This window comes from Saimiri boliviensis, chromosome 5 (genome assembly GCF_048565385.1).
Source record: "Saimiri boliviensis isolate mSaiBol1 chromosome 5, mSaiBol1.pri, whole genome shotgun sequence".
NCBI classification, from domain to species: domain Eukaryota; kingdom Metazoa; phylum Chordata; class Mammalia; order Primates; family Cebidae; genus Saimiri; species Saimiri boliviensis.
The window spans coordinates 69706853-69730486 of NC_133453.1; the positions used below are offsets into that span (position 1 = coordinate 69706853).

Sequence of the window (23634 nt, forward strand, 5' to 3'; positions counted from 1 at the left end):
CTAATTATAACACAGTTTACTAAGTCGTTATTTAGCCGTATCTCATTTGATAAACAGCACCATTTAGGTTTTTTGGTAATTTTTTCAGGACCACAGTCTCCATTTTTTTCAAATAAAACATTACATGAGCCAAGTAATTTTAATAATTGGAGTCTCTGTGATCTGTTTCTATTATTTTTCTGTTGATTCTGGCTTTTGTGTATTATCCCATCACATTCATTTACTTTTCTTGAAACAGCTACAGAAATAGTTAGAGAATTAGAATGATGTCATCATTCTCCAGAGGGGATAACTCTCCAGGCACTGGAAAATATTAGCAGTCTGTGACCAAATTTGAGTTTGTTCTAGAACTGGAGTACAATTAATACCTCTATTTCTCCCATCTTGAAGTTTCCTCCAGTCTACTCGAGGTTAAATGAAGCCAATCTTTTAGTAGATTTTCACTAGACTGACATAGGCATGCTTTAAACTATTTTTCTATGGTCTGATACTTGAAGGACAGCAAGACCTTACATAAAATTATTGGCTTACACTTTCTTTCCTTGAGGTTTTCCTGAAAATTCTGTTCAATTTTGCCTTACTTTGCACTTGCTTGTGAAAAGTCTAACACCCAGTCTAATTCTCTCTATAAGCCTTGGGAACTTGTCTTCATAGTCAAATAGTTTTTCTATGCTATGTCTTGAAGTTTACTATTGATGATATATTTTCCTGGTACTCTGTGGGCTCTCTCAATATGAACTCAGCTCTTTTTATTTGAGGAAAGCTTTCTTAGATTATCGCTCTTTTAAAAAAAAAAAAAAAAACTTCCCATTTTTGAATAAATTTTAGATATATACAACACTCACATGAATAGACAGGCATAGAGTGTCTGTACATCCTTAACTCTGCTTCCCCTAACAATTCACATAACCATAGCACAATCATCAAAATCAGAAATTAACATTAAATATCATTAACTAAATAACAGACCTTATTTGGATTTTGTGTTTTCTCACTATTATCTATTTTTGGTGTCAGGACTTTGTTCAGTATTTCACATTGCATTTAGTTATTTCTCCTTAGTCCCCTACAGTCTGTAACAATTCTTTGATTTTTCCTCTTCTTTCATCTTGACACTTTCAAAGAGTACTGATAAATTATTTTGCAGAAGGTCCTTCAGTTGACTTTGTCTTATATTTTTACATGATTAGAATGAAGTTATGCAATATTTGCAGTTATATTGCAATAATGATCCTATGTAACTTCTCAGTGAATCATATTTAGGGGTTTATTAAGTCTTTACTGGTAATAATGAACTTTAATCACTTGGTTAAAGTATCTATCATGCTTCTGTAAAACTATGATCTTTCCCTTTGTAATTCACACATACCTGAGGGACATACCATGAAACTATGCAAATCCTGGTTCAACTTTCACCCACACGTTTGGCATTTTTTCTTCAGTAAGATGGGCCCCTAAAGATCCCTCCTCCTCCCAGTATTTATAGACTCTTTGTAACCTCCTACGTGGTCTCGAGTTTGGCACGTTTGGCAGAAGTAATATACCACCTTCTAAGATTAGGTGATAAGAGTCCTGGGCTTTCCTTGTAGGCATGCTCTTTTTGTGTGTTCTGCGTCTCCCTCTCTTGGGTCACTTCTTCCGTGGAAAATCAGCCTCTGTGTTGTTATCGGCCCCATGGAGAGGCCCACATGGCGAGAAACTGAAGTCTCTAGCCAACAGCCATATGAATGAGTTTAGAAACAGATTCTCCAACCCCAATCATAGCTCTGATGACTGCTGCCATCGATAATACCTTAATTTAGTCTTATAAAAGACTCTGGGCCAGAACCACTCAGCTAAGCTGCTCCTGGATTCCTGATCCACAGAAACTGTGATGTAATGCGTACTGTTTCACACATTATGTTTTAGAGTAATCTGAAATGTATCAATAGATAACTAATACAGTCTGAATCACTTTGCCATTAGTGGAAACAAAAGTGTCACATTAGCTATTGTTTCCATTGCACAGATAAAAAACCAAAGTGTGGCAGATACTGAATTAGCCACCAAAAAGCCACTCATATTGGTGGCTTTTTGCCTTTGTATTCCTCTAGCATAGAGACTCACAAGCTAAAATACTCACCTTCCCAGATTTCTTGGCATTCTGTAGTGTCCACCTACCATTACTGACTAATGAGATGTATGTACAAGTGCACCAGAAAAGGGCTTCTCTTGTTGAACAAAGGACAAAGGCTTAGGAAAAGGCTTTTGGCCCTTTTGCCTTAATCCTGCCTGGAAAATGAGGTTTACTACTATCTTGCTTTCATTCTCATAGCAGCCTGGAGATTAGCAGCCATCTTGCAGCCATGAAGATAAAACCTATAATCCAATGGTATGGAAAAGGAAAATAGGAGAAGCCGAGATCCACGTTGATTCCCTTGAGCAGCAGCCCCTTCCTTGTTTATCTGCCTCAGGCTTTCTTTTGCCTGAAACTAAAAAACTCCTTACTTCTTCAGATCATTTCTTAGTCAAGTTTTCTGCTGTCTGCAACAGGACACATTCCTAATTAATATACTCACATAAGGAGAAGTAACTCAAATCCAGGTCTGATGACTTCCAGCCTTAGACTCAGATGGTAAATAACACTATTGGAATAAATGCAACAACTAATTAGAAGTAGGTTCTGGTAAAAACATGTCCAGGTGACCTGCAGAAGTCCTGATGGTGCCAGGGAAGAGTCAGAAAATTGTGTTCTGCTCCTCCATGTTATTGTCAAAGTTTCTACTCTGTAACCTCCAAATGCTATGTTCTGGCTTCACCAAAACTATCCTCATCAAGGGTATCAATTACTTCCTTTGTCACAAAATCCAGTGAATACTTTTTTGGCTCTTAACCTCTCCACAGGACTTGACACTTGTTGACTGGTTTCTTTTTTTAAAAACCATCATTCCTTCTAGGATTTCCCATTCCAAATTTTCCCCTTCCTATCTGCGTCTCTCATCAATGTTGTCCTTAGGCTAACCATCTTCTGCTTACCCTCTAGATGAAGATAGTATTAAGGGTATTTCCATAGGCTTTCTTCTCTCTGGATGAGATCCAGTCCCATGGCTTCAGTTACAGTTTGCTGGCGATGACTCCACTGAGCATCTACCCTTCAAACCCATCAACTATCACATACCCATTTGGATGACTCACAAAAGCCTCACTTTCAACAGGTCAAAATCTGTAAGCATCACATTCAACTTTATACCTGGATCCTTCTGTTTTCTAAGTCATGAAATAACACAACCAACCATCAGGCCAGAACATAAGTGGTTTCTGTCATTGCCCTAGTACACGCCATCCTCATCTCTCCTCTGGCTACTGAGACACCCTCCTGAACGGTTTTTCCAAACCTTCCTGTTCCCCTCCTCTCATTCTCTTGGTCTACAGCCTGCTTTTGTAAATTAAGTCTTACTGGAACACAGCCATGCCTTCTCTCTCTCTCTCTCTCTCTCTCTCTCTCTCTCTCTCTCTCTCACACACACACACACACACACACACACCCATACGCGTGTGTGTTTGTGTGTGTGTCTGGGATGCTTCTGTATTACAATGGCAGAGATTAATAGTTGTGACAGAAACCATCTGGCCCTTTACAGAAAAGGTTTGCTGACCTCTGCTCTAAACTGAGGCAATAACCAAAACAATAAAGGCCACAGAGACCAACATCCATAACACAACTCAGGAAGCTGTGATCTGAATTCTGCCTCTTGTTCCTGCATCAGCTCTTGCCACATGCTGTTCTGCTTTCTATGCTTCAACCATACTGTACTTCCTTCAGTATCCTGAGTGCAACTTGCTTATTCTTATTTCAGGGTCTATGTGCTGCACTCTTTAGAATATTGGAAGCAAGCATCCCATTCCCTCCTTTACTTAGCTCACCTCTACTTTTCTTTCAGGTCTCAGCTTAAACATCATTTCATCAACTTTCTGTGAACTTCCCAAACTAAACAAGACTATTGATTCCCATAGCCTAACTTGCTGATAACATCCTGTTAACTGTAATGACATAATCAGTGTTGTTTTCCACCAGACTGTAAGCAGACTCTGACCCTTTCTGTCTTGTTCAACATAACATCCCTAGAACTTAGTTTAGTGTCTGGCACATCTTAGACACTCAATATTCTTGGCCATCTCTTACGTTACTGTGTTCTGTCTATTCTGTTCAGATACTGCTCACATCATTCTTTCCCCACCAAAACTCCCCTACTGAGCCAACTAGCATGCTATATCCAGACTCTTTCAACAGACAACTGGCAGGTTTCCCTACTCTGGTGGATTTTTCTCCACAGTGTAGACAGATTGACTTTTCTAATGCAAATATGTCACTCTACTATCTAAAGCCCTAAAATGGCTTCCCACTGCTCTCTAAAAAAGTCATAAGCCCTCAGAATGGCTTACAAAACTCTTTCTAGATTTTACCTACCTCTCATGCTTACAGTCAAAATGATTCCCTTTCACATCCACAAGTGTTCTCTCAACTCTCCGCAAACAATATTCTCTATGCCTGCCTGAATCACTATTCTCCACATCTGTGTCGCCCAGATAACGTTGGCCTTCCCAATATTTGGGAATCATCATCTCTCCCCACTGGAAGCCTCCTCATACACCCAAGTCTGGTTTAGAAGGCCTGTCTATAGCACCTTCTACTCTACTTCTCTTCTCCTCCAACACACATACCAGCTGTAGCATTAATCAGACAGAAAGCAAGGTGAGAGAAGGGACTATGTGACATCTTTTCCATTGTATTTCCAGTATTTATTATAGCGCTTGGTACACAGAAGCTCAATAAATATTTAGTAAATAAATGAATTTAAATGCTTCAACACTGAAGCAATTTTGCATAACTTCAAAAGAACACTTGGAAAGATTTCATTTAAGTCTTATTAAATCTTATTGTGACTTCTAGTCCTACACCCCTCAATTTATCCTACAAGTCCAACATGAACCCCACACTCATTTCAACCAGCACCCATAATTCTCTTATCAACTTATATTGCACCCTTTATGTATTGTATCTGTGTCTCCAATCCCCAACCCATGAATTTAGCATCTGATTTCTATCCTTCAGGTCCTAAGCTGCTCCACTCAGGGGCTCCATGAAGCACAGAATCTTTCTAACTGGCTCCATTAAATTTAGGTTTTCTAACCCCACTGGGCTATCAGTATGGCTTGGTTGGTACTTCCCCTTATTTCCAGCCTGTTGTCTCTCCTAGCATGTCTCAGCTTTTGCCACTTATCTCAATCCCCCAGATATGTTAGGCCTGTTCACTCAGTATATGATCCTGCTCCTCTGTCACCAAGAGAAGAGGGAATCAGACACAAATCCTCTTATTTTGCTCCAGACTTTCTTTCCTTTACTCTTGTATCCTTCCCCCTCAACCTGAAGCTTTTATCTGTGTTCTTGACCCTGCTCCTCCTGGTCTGCTCTTGGGCTCAACCTCACCGATTTTGGTACTGTCACATCTTACATTAATTTAACTTGTACAAAGGCAGCTCCACACAAGGTCCCATTGTGTTGCATCAGCTGGAGTCACATTCACTCCACTGCTTATAGATTACTGTACACTAAGATGGCAGGTCATATAGCTCTTCCATACCTGATGTGCCTAATTAATAGGGAGCTTGAAGTGTCACAGAGAAGTGACCATGTTGCCATTTTGCTCACTCCAGCTCATCCCTGGTGCACTAGGCAGTGCTTGATATCATCCAGCCAGATCAAAAGGCAGAGGAAAGAACTATGTACTGTGAATGGGACTGAGACACAGTCATAAGTCATCTGCTCTTCCACAATCATCAGTTATCAGGCATCCTCACCAATAAATGCATCTTGCCTTGGTGATTTGATTCTAGTTGTTGAAACCATGCGTTGTGTCCCCCTAACCCCAAACATGATCTCAAATATAAGCCATCAACAGTCATTTGACAGTTAGCAATTACAATCCTGGAGATAATAGAGTCTTAGGCCACATCTCCTCCCATACTGTTGTTTCCTCTAAACCTTCAGTGCTTTTAGTCAGCATCTTTTCTAAGTCACAGAAATCAGTAAATATCACAATACATAAAACAGAGAATGGTCTGAGAAGAGAAATGGACTGCTATCTGCTAAATGACTGGTGAGCTTCAGGATGGAGAGGTAGGAGTGAGGACTGTCAATTCAAACAAGAACACAAACCACTCAAAGTAAACAGTCTCATAAAGCACAAAATATCTCTGAAGTCTAGCTCGGAATTTTCAGGAAAGAACAGAGACCACAGCAGCTGCATTCCTCAGATCTACATCTGCATTTCCTTCTCCCCCTACCAAACACACACACTTAGCAAAGGCTGTGCATTGAGTATGAGACAAAGACTGAAGAAACCAGAACTAGCTCAGCAAATAAAGGAAAAAAGGCAAAGCAAACCCTTTACACTTACTCCACCCTAAAGCAACTACTAATTATGTTATGCTTTGATCTTTTCAGCTATGCTTACTCACATATACTACTGTCAATATCTTTGGGGGGGAAAAAAAGAAAAACATGTAAGCATTAAACATTTAAGGACCTTTCACAAACCAAATGACAGCAGGTTTTTATTAACATATCTTACAATGTTGATTATTCCTAGTTTTGTAATTTCTGTTAACTATAAAGATCAATTTAGCTTCTACAGTAATGTACTGTATTTAAATGATCATTCATACAAGATATCACACCAGTACATTTTTTTGAATAATATACACACATCACTCTAACTTGGACCTGTTATTTTTAAAAGTGGGTTTATAAACGGGACTTATAAAAGTTATGGGGGAAAAAATTAAAGTTCTAGTTTAGCAGCATGCATGTATGTATTCAAGTACAATTTTCAACCAAGTGCTTTTTTAAAATTTACTGGTGACTAATTCACCAATAACAAAATAAACACTATCAAATACCCAAATTTTAAAGTTAAGGCTAATATTTTCACTTCACATCCATATGCACAACCATAAAACATTCCATTTTAAATAAGTAGTAATCAAAGTCTGAATACATTATACCATGTATATATAGCATCAGAGTTTCAAACTGTAGAATTATTCAAGTTCATGAATCCTGTAACAGTATTTTATAGAGATGTAAATTAGCATTTTGCTCTTCAACCACACTTACAAATGGTCTGGTATTCATAATGATCAATGCAAAAAGTATGACAGGCTGAACTTATGATACAGTATTTAAAAAAGTAGCAATGTGTTGGAAAGGACAGCTATTTAGTCAAACAGAATCATTTGAGTCATACAGAAAGTTATCTTAATATTTTGGAAATGTATATAAAAATAGCAAGCTATTTCCATGTATTTTATTGTAGAACTATAGGTAATTTTTTGACTTTTTGAATACATTTGAATATGTACTGTTCTGCTTTCCATATTTTAATGCAAGGCTATTATTTAATGTCTATTTTTATACTCTTGTAATGTCATGTCATTACAAAAATTTTTTAGAACATGGATCTGACATTATTTTTATACTTTACCATTAGATTTGTTGAGTTTATTTTTACATGTAAAAATGTAATTTTATATAACAAGCCATGGAAGTCCAAAGTACAAGGGATTGCTTGATAGGACTATATATGAAATAATCATTCAATTACTGAATCATTTAGAGAAAAAATCTTTGTAGCAGTATGTCACATGCTTTTCAGTAATCTTCCTTCTCATAGAGTGGGTTTTAGCTCAATCATTCCCATTTTTACTTATTTTAAAAACCTGCAAACATAAATTGCTTTTCACAGCAGTTTCTAAGAAGAATGCAGAAGCATGGCCCATTCATCAGGGTCATCACCACTGTGCCCTTTTTTTTCCCCCTTTTAGGAAACCAAGCAGAAACAGCAGTGATTACACTGCACAAATACAATATAGTGGAACCTCTTGAGCTGAAAGAAAGTTCCAAAACTTATGGTTCATTTCTGGGGCAGTCTGAGCATTTCTAATACAATCACATAAACAGAGTTTTATTTGATAATAAAAGGTGGGCATGCATGGAATCAACATCTGCCAGGTGTATATTCTTAAACCTTTTGATTTTATAGTAAAATTTGTTATTACCTCTAGTAATTCATCCAACTGAAATGGCAAATTTTGATTTTTAAGGACCCCCTCAACCACACATATGCCCCCCAAAATGTACTGTATTATATTAACAGCAGCTATCTACTTATTTTACAGCTATTTCAATTATTTACCTGGGGAGAAGATTTATGAAATTCCTGAGAATGAATTAAGTTTTCAGCAAAGCCTTAAACTTTTAACAGACTCCTCACAATAGGAAAAAATTTTAAAGTTCTACTATTAGACCAACTTTTACTATACAATATTTCACATAAATCATGTTTTACATTTTTTTTCTAATTACATACAGCAAAATTCTCAAATCAACACAAGAATGGCAGAGGAAAAAAGATGCGTTATGCTTAGCAGATGCAAATTAAAACACACAGACAGAAAGAAGCAGTAAAATGTCAAATAAATCACACCCACTCTAAGTATCAATGAATAGCTGATATGCATTGTTGGGAGAATCATTTCTGAGTGATTTTGTGAACAAGTTGTGCTTATTAATTGTGCACTTAAAAAAAATGACCACTAAAGAATAATTTAACTTATTAATGTTCTCCAGATATTAAAAAAAATCATTATACCATTAACGTGATTACCAAGCACCTAATTTTGGGAAGGTTTCATAATGTATGTTTTCTTTTTCTCCCTCAGCAAAAGTGTTAATCTCCCAAATTAAGTTAAAGCTTATCATTGAAAAATAAATTTGTAACGAAATGATAATACAATGCAATGCTGAGGTGGAGAGTCACAGCGCATTGTAATGTGGACCCCATCTTTTATTGATGTGATCAAAAGTATGAGAAATCCACTGTTGCTCAAGAACTTTGTATCTTTCCTTACAAATGTAGAGAGGTTTGCCTCGCCTAGAATAAAAAGAAAAAAAAAGTATTAGTACCCTACAAGGAAGATTTCACATGAATTTCTTTCTTTTTGTATTTTTGAGACAGTCTCTCGCAGTGGGGTGATCTCAGCTCACTGCAACCACCACCTCCTGGGTTCAAGCGATTCTCCTGCCTCAGCCTCCTGAGTAGCTGAGATTATAGGTGTCCACTGCCACACCCGCCTACTTTTCGTATTTTTAGTAGAGACAGGGTTTCACCATATTGGCCAGCCTGGTCTTGAACTCCTGACCTCAAGTGATCCTACCACCTTGGCCTCCCAAAGTGTTGGGATTACAGGTGTGAGCCAACGCACGCAGCCACATTTCTTTTTTTACTAGATTCTTCTTTTTTGAGACAGTCTTTCTCTGTTGCCCAGGCTGGTGTACAGTGGCACGATCACAGCTCACTGCAGTCTCCACAGGCCGGGCTCAAGCGATCCTTCCACCTCCTCCCAAGTTGCTGGGACCACAGGTGTATGCCAACACACTTGGCTTATTTATTTTTATTTTTCTGTAGAGATGAGGTCTCACTATGTTGCCCTGGCTGCTCTCAAACTCCTAGGCTCAAGCAATCCTCCCACCTCAGTCTCTCAAAGTGCTGAGATTACAGGTGTGAGTTGTGCTTGGCCAATAGATTCTTTATGGCAAAAACCTCATATGGCAATTTGGTTTATTTCATGTTTCCTCAACATATTGATAGGGACAATATCTCTAAAACTAGAATAGCTCTAAATTAATGACTGTCAGAATTTCTTAATATTAAAACAATTGTAATTACAAAGCCGGGAATAGTATATTGTTTTTTACTGACCAAATTTCAATAAAAATACTTGGATATATTATCCATGCACATCTAACCTAAGATCCCGGTCTTCCTCTCCATGAGCATCCAAGTACACGGAACCCCAGAGGCAGAAGCGGTGACCTCGAATGATGATAATTACCGATGCATTGATCAAAAGGAAAATACCTGTTCCTGCACCACAGTTCTGAGAATGCTAAAAAAGTTAAAATATGTTATTGAACTTCGTAATCAAACAGGCTTTATAATAAAATCAAGAATATCTTAATTAAATGCCTTCTCAATAATACAGTGATTTAAAGATATTTAATAAGATTTCATCTAAGTTAAACGTATAACTCCATTCATAACACTTTATTATTAATACATTAGGAGGAATTTGGGCAAGGAACATCTGGTAAAGCAATTAAGAGCCAACCTAATAGAGTCTAGTATCTCCACAGCACAGATGACTTTTGTTTCATAGCACATTCCAAAGTATATACCGTTAAAGGACAGGAGGTGAAAGGAGAACTAGAACTGTACTTAAGGAAGGATTTACCCACCTAAAGCCTGAGAGACTTTCTTTTTTTAACCCTTCTACTAGATCAAAAAACACACACAATGCCTATACGTACTATATACTTACTTCAAAGAGTATTTAAATATGAAGAGTGGCTTGACCATATTTTCCTTGTGATATGAGATCTATGTTTTCATAAATTTTATATTATCTACTATAGCTTACCAATACACATTCACAGTAACTTTGTTGCTTGCAGCAAGATCCCTTCAGGCATACAAAAGTACCACAAACAAGACAAACAGCCGGATCTTTAGGAACCTTGGTGCAGACACTACAGGTTTTCCTGTGGTAGTACTGAAAAATGGTGTTATAATTCTCGGGCAACTGTAGTAGGTGTGGCAATTTCCATTTTGACTCTTGGATAAGCAAGGCCTGAAACATTATCCAAAAATATTCATTAGTCTTAGTATTTAAGTCACTAACACAGTACATATTATTAAAGGTATTTTTATAGAAAGAAAAACCTACCTCCAAAAATGTGGCTTATTTTCTTTATTAACACTCCTCTCACTTCTATTTTATACATGACTAAAACAGTAGTTCAACAGTTACCATTATCTATTTTAAGGTATTATAGTTTCCAATTACAATATGATTTAATTTTTTAGATTAAGCACCCTAAAACATTTAAACTTATTACTTTAAAAAAAAAAACACCATCTCTAAGCATGCAGGGAAAATGCATCTCATTGTATTTGACTTTAAACATGATCCTGCCCCACCGCTGGGCATACATATTATACAGTTAAGCCAACCAGATTCTCTCTCCCATGAATCTGAACCTTGAGCACACAAACAGAAGGAAGGAAAGTGGTTGAAGCATAGTTATATGGTGGCAGCACTTCAGAGAAAACAGACCAGAGATCTTTGTGGTTTCGCTTCTTCCCAAGGGATGACAGTTAAGTTCTTCAATTCTGCCCCTTACCAAGTACGCTTCCAATAAATCTTGTAGGTTTATTTTTATTTTTATTTTTTTTTTTTTGGTCAGTTTGCTTTGGTTTTCCTTATTTTAAATCAGAACTGGATTTTGTTGTCTCGAAACAAATAATCTTAACTGATGTAAAAATTCAGAAGGAGTAATTCACAGACAATTTTTCAAGGGTAGTGTTGTTGGACTATTCAGCTCCTGTCACCATTTACCATGCTGGGTCTCTCTATACAGATTTAAAACTCCTGGGAAAGAGAATCTGGCTGCCCTAGGGTCAGCATCAGGATTAGGAACACAAGAGTGGAGCAGGAACACAGGTGGGGATGCAGGTTGAATGGCAGTGCACTTACGTAACTGGCAAAAATTCTGCACTAGCATAAATTAATAAACAAATGTCTACTACACTGCCCCTAAAACAAATAATTATCACCTAACTATATAAAAAGATTAAATACTTTAAAATAATAAATTCTTATTTTCCATCAGGATACATACCAATAATCATTTATCTAAAATGTAGGCTTGATTTTAACCTATGGCTCATATGAATACAAAAAAACTTTGAGTGTGCTCATCACTTTTTTTTCCCTGCCCTGGTTCTACCGTGTCATTCTGCATAGGTTTTCAGACATCAAAGTATGATGTCAAATTATTGCTATGTTCTGCGAATAAAGAAATTACTAGACAGGAAGATATTTGTATATGTAATATGCAAAGTTTAATTAGTTCTTGAATTTTCCTTTCCTTTATATTCCTATATTTTTTTCTCAAATGCCTCTTACATTAGTTTATTTTCAAGATTTACAATCAGAAATCTAGATTTTCATCACCAAAATATTTTCTGACTCCCCTTTATCCTTACTTTAATTTACCCACTAAAAAGATACCAGGATTACCTCCCCAAAATACTACTTTCATCACATTATCCAATTTTTCAAAAACTGTAGCTCTAGATATAGAAGAAATTCTGAGCCCCCAATCATGGCCTTCACAGCCACTCACTGCTCTCTCCATTCTACTCATCTTCAATACAAACCCTTTAACTAGCTGAGCCAGTAGCACTGGGCCAACACATTTTAAAGTTAAAGACATTACCTTTTGGATCTGCTAGTCCAATTTGTTTTAAAAATAAAAGCCAGTTCTTCAAACAAAAAAATTCCTCGTCTACCTTAAAATTCCTTTCTATCTACCAAGTCTAATGCTATGATTAAGATATTCAATAAAAATCAGCTGACCCCAAACTAAAAGTACTAATACCTTATCTTTGTTCGCGGAAATACTTCTGCCATTATACTCATAAATACAATTTACATAAGTAAACTATTTTTTCAATTTAATCAAGTTTAATAATTGCTGTCAAAACAGACGACCTGAAATTTAAGTTTTCATTATTCTTTTACCTATTAGCGTATCATCACCATGGCAAGTTAGTACAAATCTTTTAACATACCTTTCCTTGTTCTGCATGTCTTTCAGTAAACGATTTTATCTCAAAACACCACTGAGTTATAATATCATATGCTGGAACTGGCCAATCCAGACAGGAGGCACTGACGAATGGATGTTCTGTTTGGTAAAATGTTGGCAGAAGTCCCAGGCAGCTGGCAAGTACCGAAAATTCTTCTTCTTCCTTTTAGACATCAAATAGGAAATTCTCAAAATACTTCATCAGGAACATTTCCTATTATATATATTTTAATGGTCATTCTCATCAACTACTTTGGGACAATAAGAAAACTTTCTTAACTGGGTCAACTGAAAAAAAAAGTGAGGGAGTAGGATAAACAAAGAAGAGAAAAAAAGGTTCCTAGCTGTTATAGTTAAATATCCCAAAAATACATCTCTTTGAAATATAACTCCTCAATGTCATATCATCTGCTTCTTTTATACATTTATTTTTTAAATAGAGTTGTTACATATCTCATGATTCTATAGAAGGTACCTACTCTATGAAAGCAAATGTTAATTTGGGACAAAGAGGAAGTTATTCCTGGTTTAAAATGTATAGTTTGTCAGTGTGGATAAGGAACAATAGTAAAAACATGGAATTCACAACTGACTGTACTAAATAATGTGCCTAGACTCTGAATGAGTGCGAAACAAAATCTGTTTTAAAAAGTAGGGGTGGAGTTTAAAAAAAAGAGAGATCTAGAAGCCAGGCAATCTGCTCTACTTGCTAATAAAAGAACCAGAGAAACATCAGTGACCAAGAACTCATATCCTAAAAGTTGATTTTTCAGGAAGTTTATTAGTTTATAAACACAGAAATACATTCCTCGGTGCCTCTTTATTTAACTGAAAGACCACATAGGAAGCTAATATGTCTACCCTCTCTTGTCCACAGAATCAATTTCTATTATCCTCCAAATTCCAGCTCACTAGGGAAGCATTCCCTGACACCATTTAATGAAATCTCAGACCACCCAGCTCCATTCAGATATAATTAGTCCTTCCCTACCCTGTAAACACTTCTATTCTTGCATTTATGTTTCCTATTAATTACTTTAAAAATAAATTTGCCTTCTCTATAAGACTGTGAGTTCTCTGGAAGTAGGAACTCTGTCCTAATGCTTGGCACATAGCAGACATTCAACAAATGTTTGCAAAACTAATTATGCACATTAAGTACAAAATTCTGAAATATGCTACAAAGAAAAAATGAGATGAAAAAGCAAAATTACATGCAGGCCGAGAAACATGTTAATTTTTAAATCTCTAGAAATAAAGTTATAAATATTCCATTTATATAGCTTAATAAAGAACGCTTTTTTTTTTTTTTTTTTTTTTTTTTGAGTTTTTTGAGACAGAGTTTCGCTCTTGTTGCCCAGGCTGGAGTGCAATGGCGCGATCTCGGCTCACCGCAACTTCCGCCTCCTGGGTTCAGGCAATTCTCCTGTCTCAGCCTCCTGAGTAGCTGGAATTACAGGCACACGCCACCATGCCCAGCTAATTTTTAGTATTTTTAGTAGAGACGGGGTTTCACCATGTTGACCAGGATGGTCTCGATCTCTTGACCTCGTGATCCACCCACCTCGGCCTCCCAAAGTGCTGGGATTACAGGCTTGAGCCACCGCGCCCGGCCAATAAAGAAGGCATTTTCAAAAAACTTTACTGAGCTATAAATTCACATACCGTAACATTCAACCATTTTAGGTATAGTTTAATGAATTCTGGTAAACGTACAGTCATGCAACCACCACCATACAGTTTTAGAACAATTCCATCACCCCCTAAAATTTGCTTATGCTCCTATGTAGTCAATCCTGGTCCCTACTCCTGGACCCAAGCAGCCAGCGATCTGATTTCTACCACTGTAGTTTTGGCTTTTTAAAAAACTTCACGAAAATAAAATCACACAGGATGTAGTCTTTTATACCTGGCCTCTTTTGCTTAGCATAATATTTTGAGATTCATTCATGTTGTACCACATTTTGTTCATGCATTCACCTGTTGATGGCTGTTTCCAGGTTTTGACTATGAATTAGGCTATTTTGAACATTCATTTAGAAGTCTAAATGTAGACATGTGTTTTCTTCTGGTTGATACTTAGCAGAACTGCTGGGTTGTACAGTAAACAAATGCTTAATATTTTTAAATAAACTGCCAAACGTCTTCCAAATTGCCTATTCCATTTCGAAGTCTTATTCACTATCAGTAATGAATAAGACTTCTATGACTTGAATCCTTGACAACACTTGGTATTATCACTTGTGAATTAATTAGTACTTCTCTAATGAACAAGAATGTTGAGTATCTTTTCATCTACTTGTTGGCCATTCATATATATTCTCTTAATAAGTATTTTTTCAAGTGTTTTGCCCACTTTCATGTTGGGTATTTGTTTTCTTAAATTTGAGTTAAAATTTTTGACCCATTCTGGATATAAGTCGTTTTTCACATAGCTAAAAAAATTTTTAGATATAATTCACATACCATAAACGTTACTGTTTTAATGTATACAATTTAGTGGTTTTCAGTATATTAATGCAATTGTGCAACCCTTCCCAGTATCTAATTCCAAAATATTTTCATCCCCCCTATTGTAAATGGAATTATTTTCTTCTTTTTTTTTTTTTTTCTTGAGATGGAGTTTCGCTCTTGTTACCCAGGCTGGAGTGCAATGGCGCGATCTCAGCTCACCGCTACCTCCGCCTCCTGGGTTCAGGCAATTCTCTTGCCTCAGCCTCCTGAGTAGCTGGGATTATAGGCACGCACCACCACGCCCAGCTAATTTTTTGTATTTTTAGTAGAGACGGGGTTTCACCATGTTGACCGGGATGGTCTCGATCTCTTGACCTCGTGATCCACCTGCCTCGGCCTCCCAAAGGGCTGGGAGGAATTATTTTCTTAATTTTAGATTGTTCATTGCTAGTGTACAGAAATACAATGAAATTTGTGTACATCTATCTTGTATCCTATAACCTTGCTGAACTTATTTATTAGTTCTAATAGGTTTCTTTGAAGATTCCTTATGGTGTTCTAGAGGTAAGATCATTTTATTTGCAAACAGACACTGTTTTACCTCTTCCTTTCCAATCTTGATGTCTTTTTTTTTTTCTTGTGTATCTGCTTTGCTAGAAAATCTAGTACAATACTGAATAGAAGTGGTGAGACCAGGCATCCTTGTCTTATTCCTTATCTTGTTCCAGTCTTTCACTATTATGTATGATGTTAGCTGAGAATATTTTATATCTCCTTTATCAGGCTGAGAAAATTCCCTTCTATTCCTACCTTTAAGAGTGTTTTTATCATGAAAGTATATTAAATTTTGTTAAATGCTTTTCTTTGACAAATGAAATGATTATACGGTTCCCCCCTTATTTACTCAATTAATATGGTAAATTAAATTGATTTTTGTTGTCAAACCCATTGGTCATACCCATGTTCAATGCAGCATTAGTTACAACAGCAAAGATATCAATCAACCTAAATGTCCACTGATGGATAAGTGAATAAAGAAACAGCCCCCTATATTCATGGGTTTCATATCCATGTATTCAACCAGCCACACATCAAAAATATTTTTTAAAAAACAAAAATAACAATAAAACACAAATAAGCAATACAATATAAAAACTATTTATACAACATTTATATTATATTAGGTATTATAAATAATTTAGAATAGAGATGATTTAAAATATACTGGAGGGTGTGCATATGTTATAAGCAAATACTACACTATTTTATGTAAGGGACTTGAACATCTGAGGATTTTGGTATCTGTGGGGCTTCCTGGAACAAATGCCCTACAGATAGCAACGGATGACTGTATACATATGAAATATTATTCAACCTAAGAGGCCGGGCGCGGTGGCTCAGGCCTGTAATCCCAGCACTTTGGGAGGCCGAGGCGGGTGGATCACAAGGTCGAGAGATCGAGACCATCCTGGTCAACATGGTGAAACCCCGTCTCTACTAAAAATACAAAACATTAGCTGGGCATGGTGGCGCGTGCCTGTAATCCCAGCTACTCAGGAGGCTGAGGCAGGAGAATTGCCTGAACTCAGGAGGCGGAGGTTGCGGTGAGCTGAGATCACGCCATTGCACTCCAGCCTGGGTAACAAGAGCGAAACTCCGTCTCAAAAAAAAAAAAAAAAAAAAAAGAAATATTATTCAACCTAAGAAAAGAAGGAAATGCTATCACTTGCCACAACATAAATGAACCTGAAGGACATTATGTTAAATGAAATAAGCTAGTCACAGAGAGACAAATACTGAATGATCTTTTACTGGAACCTTAAAAAGTAGAAGCAGAGTTGAACGGTGGTTGCCAGGGTCTGGGAGAAATGCGGAAATGTTGGCCAAAGGGTACAAACTCTGTTATAAGATGAGTAAGTTCTGGAGAGGTAATGTACAGCATGGTAACTATACTTAATAATGTTGTATTGTATACTTGAAATTTGCTAACAGAGTAGATCTTAAATGCTCTCATCAGAAAAGAGATAACTATGTGAGATGATGGATATGTTAATGCACCTGACTGTGGTAATCATATGCAATGCATACATGTTATCAAAACATTACACACTGTATACTATAATTATATTTAACTTTTATTTGTCCTCAATATTTATTATACCTCAGTAAGTCTAAGAGAAAAATACCCATTTGATTATAGTGTATTATCCTTTCTATTGCTAATATTGTGTGAAGGCTTCTGCTTCTATGTTCGTGAGAGACATGGGTTTGTAGTTCTTTTCATGATGCCTGGTTCAACTATCAGAATAAAACTGGCCTCACGAACTTGAGTTCAGAAGTGTTCCTTCTTCATTTTCTGAAATACATTCAAGAGTATTGGTACAATTTTTCTTTAATGTGTCACAGAGTTCACCACAATGTTTCCTTTGCTGGCATAAAGTTCTTGATGTTTTTTTTTCTGGAAGCATAACAATTATGTAAGTTTGATAACTAAATCAATTTTCTTACATGATATGGATACATTCAGATTTTCTATTTCTTCTTGAGTCAGTTTTAGTAATTTGTATCTTTCAAGAAATTTATACATTTTATCTAAGTTGTCAAATTTTGGGGCATATACCTGTATTATTCTCTTAGGAATCAATATGGATGTTTCCTCTTTCATTCCTGGTATTGGTAATTTGTACCATCTCTCCTTTTTTTGTTAATCAGCTCTCTTCCAGCTCAGCTGAGCTCTAGTCATCTAAGTTTATCCATTTTATTGATCTTTGCAAAGAACCAGATTTTGGACTCATTCATTTTCTCTACTGTTTCGTCATTACAACTTCATTGATTTCTGTTCTGCTTTTTATTATATCCCTCCTTTTACTTGCTTTACATCTAATTTGCTCTATTTCTAGCTTCAGATGGTAGAAACTTAGATTATGGTTTAGACCTTTCTTCATTTTTTAAAATTTATTTATTTATTTAATTTTTCTGAGACAGAGTCTCGCTCTGTCACCCAGGCTGGTGTGCAGTGGTATAATCTCGGCTCCCTGCAACCTCTGCCTCCTTAGTTCAAGTGATTCTCCTGCCTCAGCCTCCCAGGTAACTGGAACTACAGGTGTGTGCCATCACACTCAGCTAATTTTTGTATTTTTAGTAGAGATGAGGTTTCACCATATTGGCCAGGCTGGTTTCAAACTCCTGACCTCATGATCCATCTGCCTCTGCTTCCCTAAGTGCTGGGATTACAGGCTGTGCCCAGCCCTTCTTCTTCTTCTTCTTCTTTTTTTTTTTTTTTTAATGTATTTGAAGCAATAAATATCTCTCTAAGAATTGCTTTAGTTGCATCCCACAAGTTCGGCATATTGTGCCTGCATTTTCACTCACTTAAAGATATTTTCTAGGCCGGGTGTGGTGGCTCATACCTGTAATCCCAGTACTTGGGGAGGCCAAGGAAGGTAGATCACTTGAGGTCAGGAGTTGAAGACTAGCCTGGACAATGTGGTGAAACCCCACCTCTACTAAAAATACAAAAATTAGCCAGGTGTGGTATTGAGCACCTGTAATCTCAGCTACTCAGGAAGAGGGAGGAGAATCACTCGAATCCAGGAGGCAGAAGGTGCAGTGAGCCGAGATCACAACACTGGACTCTAGCCTGGGCAACAGAGGGAAATTCTGTCTCAAAAAAAAAAAAAAAGGTATTTTCTAATTTCCTTGTGATTTCTGCTTTGATCCACAAATTACTTAGAAGTATGATGCTTACCACAGATTTGATAATTTTCTATCTTTGTTATTAATTTCTAATTTAATTGTGTGGTCAAAAAACACACTTTATAACTCATTTTTTCAAAAATTGATACTTTACTGCTGGACAAATGATTTATTCTAATGAACGATATTTCATGGTTACTTGTATATAACATATATTCTGCTGTTTGGTGGAGAAGTTACAGATGTAATCATAACATAATAGTGTTGGTTAGGTCTCCTTTATCCTAGTTGATTTGCTCTCTACTTCTTATCTATTACTAAGAAAGCACATAGGAGTATCAAGCTGTAATTGTAGATTTGTCTGTTTCTTCCTTCAATTCTGTCATTTGTTTATGTAATTTGGGGCATTGTTATTTTATGCATATATGTTTACAATTATTACAGCTTCCTGTTCTACTGAGAGAGGGAATTTAATTTTAAATGTAATGCACAAAATAACTTGGGAAGATGGGAACTGCCAATGGAAGAAAAATAGCAACACTTTCTGGCTTATGATAGGAATACAACAATAAATAAAAATTAACAAAGATCTACATAAATACATTTTTTTCCCTAGATGTCATAGGATAACTTGGCCTCTCATATAAAGCAGATGTTAAGTCCAAATGTGGATCACTGAGATGAAAAAGACCTAACGCAAGAAAAATTTATAAAAGAAAATTTTCTCAGTCCTTTTGACTTGGGCAAAGGTGACAGATTATTCTACACAAAGAAAAACTCATGAGATAATGGCTTTTTTAAAAAAATCAAATATTTTCAAAAGAAGTATTATATAACAAGTATGTTACAGTAAAGAAAACACAAATGGCTCCTAACTATGGAAAATGCTCAACATCAAGAGAAATAAAACTTAAAACTACACTGAGACAAAAGAGCTCAAAACAAAGATAAATAGTTTTATAACACACTAACTAGGTACAAATATATGGTAGCTTACACATTACTGGTATTAACATAAGTGGTAAAACTCATTGAAGAGCAGTTTTACAATAACCATAGAAATTATAAATGTAAGTAATTGTTGACACAGCAAATCACTCCTGAAGAATTTATCCTAAAATTATAATTGAAAACATGCAAAATAACATATGTGTACCATTATTCACTGTGGTATCATTTATAAATGGCAAAGGGTTAGAAATAATCCAAATGTTTATTAACAGCTGACTGATCAAATACACTCAATATATCATACAATGAAATTTCTGAAGCTGTAAAACAGAATGAGGAAGGTCTTCACGTACTGAATATGAAATGGTCTCCAAGATATACTAATAGCCAAAAAATGCAAGGTGTAGAACTGTGGGCAAAGAGGGAGCTAAAAGAAAAAAATATATGCCTTCACACACATGAATTTGTATGGGCATAAAATGTCTCTGGAATAATACAAAAGAAATGGACAGTGATTGATAGCAACTACTGAGTGGCTAGGGAAAGGGTAAAAGAGAAATACTTCAGAGAGTCTTTTTGTACTTTCTGAATGTTGGAAAATGTGAAAACACTACTTACTCCTCCCCAAATACATTTTTCCTTTTCTGTAAATTTAATTGTTGCAATAATATATCTATACTATTGAAAACTCAAGAAGTAGGCTGGGCACGGTGTCTCATGCCTGTATTCCCTTTGGGAGGCTGAGGCGGGCAGATCACGTGGTCAGGAGTTCAAGCCCAGCCTGGCCAACATGGTGAAATCCCTTCTCTACTAAAAATACAAAAAACTAGGCAAGCATGGTGGCATGCGCCTATAATCCCAGCTACTTGGGAGGCTGAGGCAGGAGAGTCATTTGAACTTGGGAGGCAGAGGCTGGAGTGAGCCGAGATGGTGCCACTGCACTCCAGCCTGGGCGACAGAGCAAGACTCCATCTCAAAATAAATAAGTAAATAAGTTAAGTAAGTAGACAAGTAAATAAATAAAAATCAAGAAGTATAAAAAGATATCATTAGCAAAAAAGTCTCTCCACCATCGTTTCCTTTCTATCCAATTCTTACATTCACTACCCCAACATCTACAACTAGACATAATTTATGTATTTTTGCAGAGTATCTTCTACATACAAGCAATATAAATACCACTATTCCTCCCCTCTCTAAATTGCCTTCTTTTAGTTATTCATCTTTGAGATCTTTCCAAGTAACAATATAGAAAACTTCCTCATCTTTACTACAGAGTATTCCATTGTAAGAATAAAACACAATCTAGCCGATTTCTCATTGATGAATGTTTAAGATATTTTCATTTTTTGCCATCCCATTACGTATAGTCAGCTACCAACAAATCAATCACCATATTATTATAAGAAATGTCTCTAGTGGAGTATTGATGGGTAGATTGAGATAAAGGGAGTATAGTAAGCAATATTGTAGTAGTTTTTATAGACTTAATACTAGAAAATTACCTATACTTCTCGAAAAATGTTTTGTGTGACAAGGAACAGCCTAACCTGGGTCCAGATGTTAACAGTGCAGGGTCAGGGTCCAATCTAAATGTTTTCAAATTCTGCCTGCTTTACTTATTTATGAGGTGTGAATCTTGAGCAAGTTACTTTATCTCTGTGTTCCTGCTTAAACAGTGCTTAGCCTGTAGTCAATGTACAGTAAATGCTAGCTATCATTATTTTTCATGGGAAAATTATTTTGACAGAAGAAGAAAAAATAATTAAAGGAGATATATTAATGTTCTTCAACTTTTATAGAGGTGTGTGTGTGTGGGGGGGGTGGATAATCATGAGCCCCTGTAAGAATCTTATAACTACTTGCTTCCAATAAAAATGCATATACACAAACTACTTTACAAACAATGCTATGGAATTTAAAAGTTGCCTGAAGCTGCTCTATTTAGAATTTCAGAGTTAGAGAATAAATGAGACAGATTTATTTAAGAAGTGAGAAAAGATAAGGGAACTATGTAGGTTACTATCATTAGTCCTAATACGGTAATAGAAATAGTGCTAAACTAAGATATTTAACTAAATTAAGAAGTCTAATAGATTACTGTGGAGAACAAGCTTGCTGTGTTAGAACTTCTACTAGTTACCATTCTTATTTCCTATGCTTAATAAAATGTTTGATTAAAAAATGAACTGCTAAGCTTGAGAGTCTCTAGACTTTTAGAAATAACTGAATTTAGCAGGACAGCTGAACACCTAATATTAATGTTCAAAAATTCCAATTAAGTTTCTACATTTTAGTGACACATAGAAAACATAATTCTTAAATGATTCCATTTATTAAAAAAGTTATGGGAAACACAGAAGCATTTTTGGGGGTGGAGCAAGGTTGGGGCACTACCTATTACTTCCACAACTCAAAACAGTACTGGATGTGCACTACGACAACAGAGAAATAAAGACGTAAAAAGGGACATATTATTTTCAGATTATATGATAATTATATAGAATACCTAAAAGAATAAAAAGGCAAATTATTAGAACTAATAAAAAACTTTGGCAAGGGGCCAGTCACAAGACTACACAAAAATCAGTGGTATTCTTACATACCAGTAAAAGGTAATCAGATAATGTAACAGAAGATATCATTTAAACAGAAATCACAACAATAAAGCCTCTAGGATGAGCTTTATAAAAAAAATGCTCCAGACTTAGACAATTACAAAATTCTATTAAAAGTGTTGTAATCCCAGCTCTTTGGGAGCTGAGATGGACAGATCACTTGAGGCCCGGGATTTGAGACCAGCCTGCCTGACCAACATGGTGAAACGCTGTCTCCACTAAAAAGACAAAAAATTAGCTGGGTGTGGTGGTACACGCCTATAGTCCCAGCTACTTGGGAGGCTGGGGCACAAGAATCGCTTGAACCCAGGAGGCAGAGGTTGAAACAAGCTGAGATCGTGCCACTGCACTCCAGCCTGGGCAACAGAGTGAGACTGTTTCCAAAAAAAAAAAAAAAAAAAAAAGGTATTAAAAGACCTGACTAAATGAAGATACAAACCATGTTCAATGTTTTAAAACTATAACTTCAAGATAATTCTAATCTAACATCTTGTAGGATTTGGGAAGTAACTTGACAAACTGATTAAAAAACATATGTAAGAATAAAAGCATACACAGCAAAAAGAAAAAAATTAGTCAAGAATAAATGGATATTTACGCTATCAGATATAATGTCTATGATAAAACCACAATAATTAAAACAGACTGCTACTAGTTTACAGAAGCAAATAGCTCAATAGTATACAATAATCCAGAAATATAAAAATTTGATGCCATGAAAAATCAGTCCAAAAATTCAGATTATATTAATTTATTCATAAATAATTTGTACATAGTGTTGGAAAAACAGTCTTATCAAAGAGAGAGAAAAAAATAGAGCTTTACTCATACACCACAAAATAAGCTCTAGACTGAATTAAAAATCTAAATGTGAAGATAAAACTATGAAAATAATAGACAAAAATACACCATAAATTTATAATTTCAAGCTGGAAAAGATTTTTTAATTTTTAATTTTTGTGGGTACATAGTAGGTGGATATATTTCTGGAGTATATGATGAAAAAAGATCTTTAAAACAAGATTCTAAAAGTACAAGTCATAAAGAAAAAAGTAATAGTTCTAACAACATTAAACTAAAAAATTTATGTTCCACAAAGGATACTAAGGCTAAACAAACAAAAGCCAGTGAAAAGATATCTACTATGCTTAAAAACAGAATGAA

General features: G+C 35.9%; 1 protein-coding gene across 9 annotated transcripts in view; it reads right to left on the reverse strand.

Annotated features, from left to right (window-relative positions):
• Positions 1-6563: 6563 nt before the first annotated feature.
• UBR3 (ubiquitin protein ligase E3 component n-recognin 3) overlaps positions 6564-23634 on the reverse strand; it is a 248075-nt gene continuing 231004 nt past the window's right edge. For all 9 annotated transcript variants that reach the window (XM_074399504.1, XM_074399496.1, XM_074399495.1 and 6 more), the window contains 4 exons: positions 12735-12914; positions 10519-10728; positions 9848-9987; positions 6564-8972 (listed from right to left, as the gene is read on the reverse strand). In XM_074399504.1, coding sequence (XP_074255605.1) covers positions 8855-8972; positions 9848-9987; positions 10519-10728; positions 12735-12914 — 648 coding nt within the window. In that variant the 3' untranslated portion in view covers positions 6564-8854. The remainder of the gene's footprint in view (positions 8973-9847; positions 9988-10518; positions 10729-12734; positions 12915-23634) is intronic.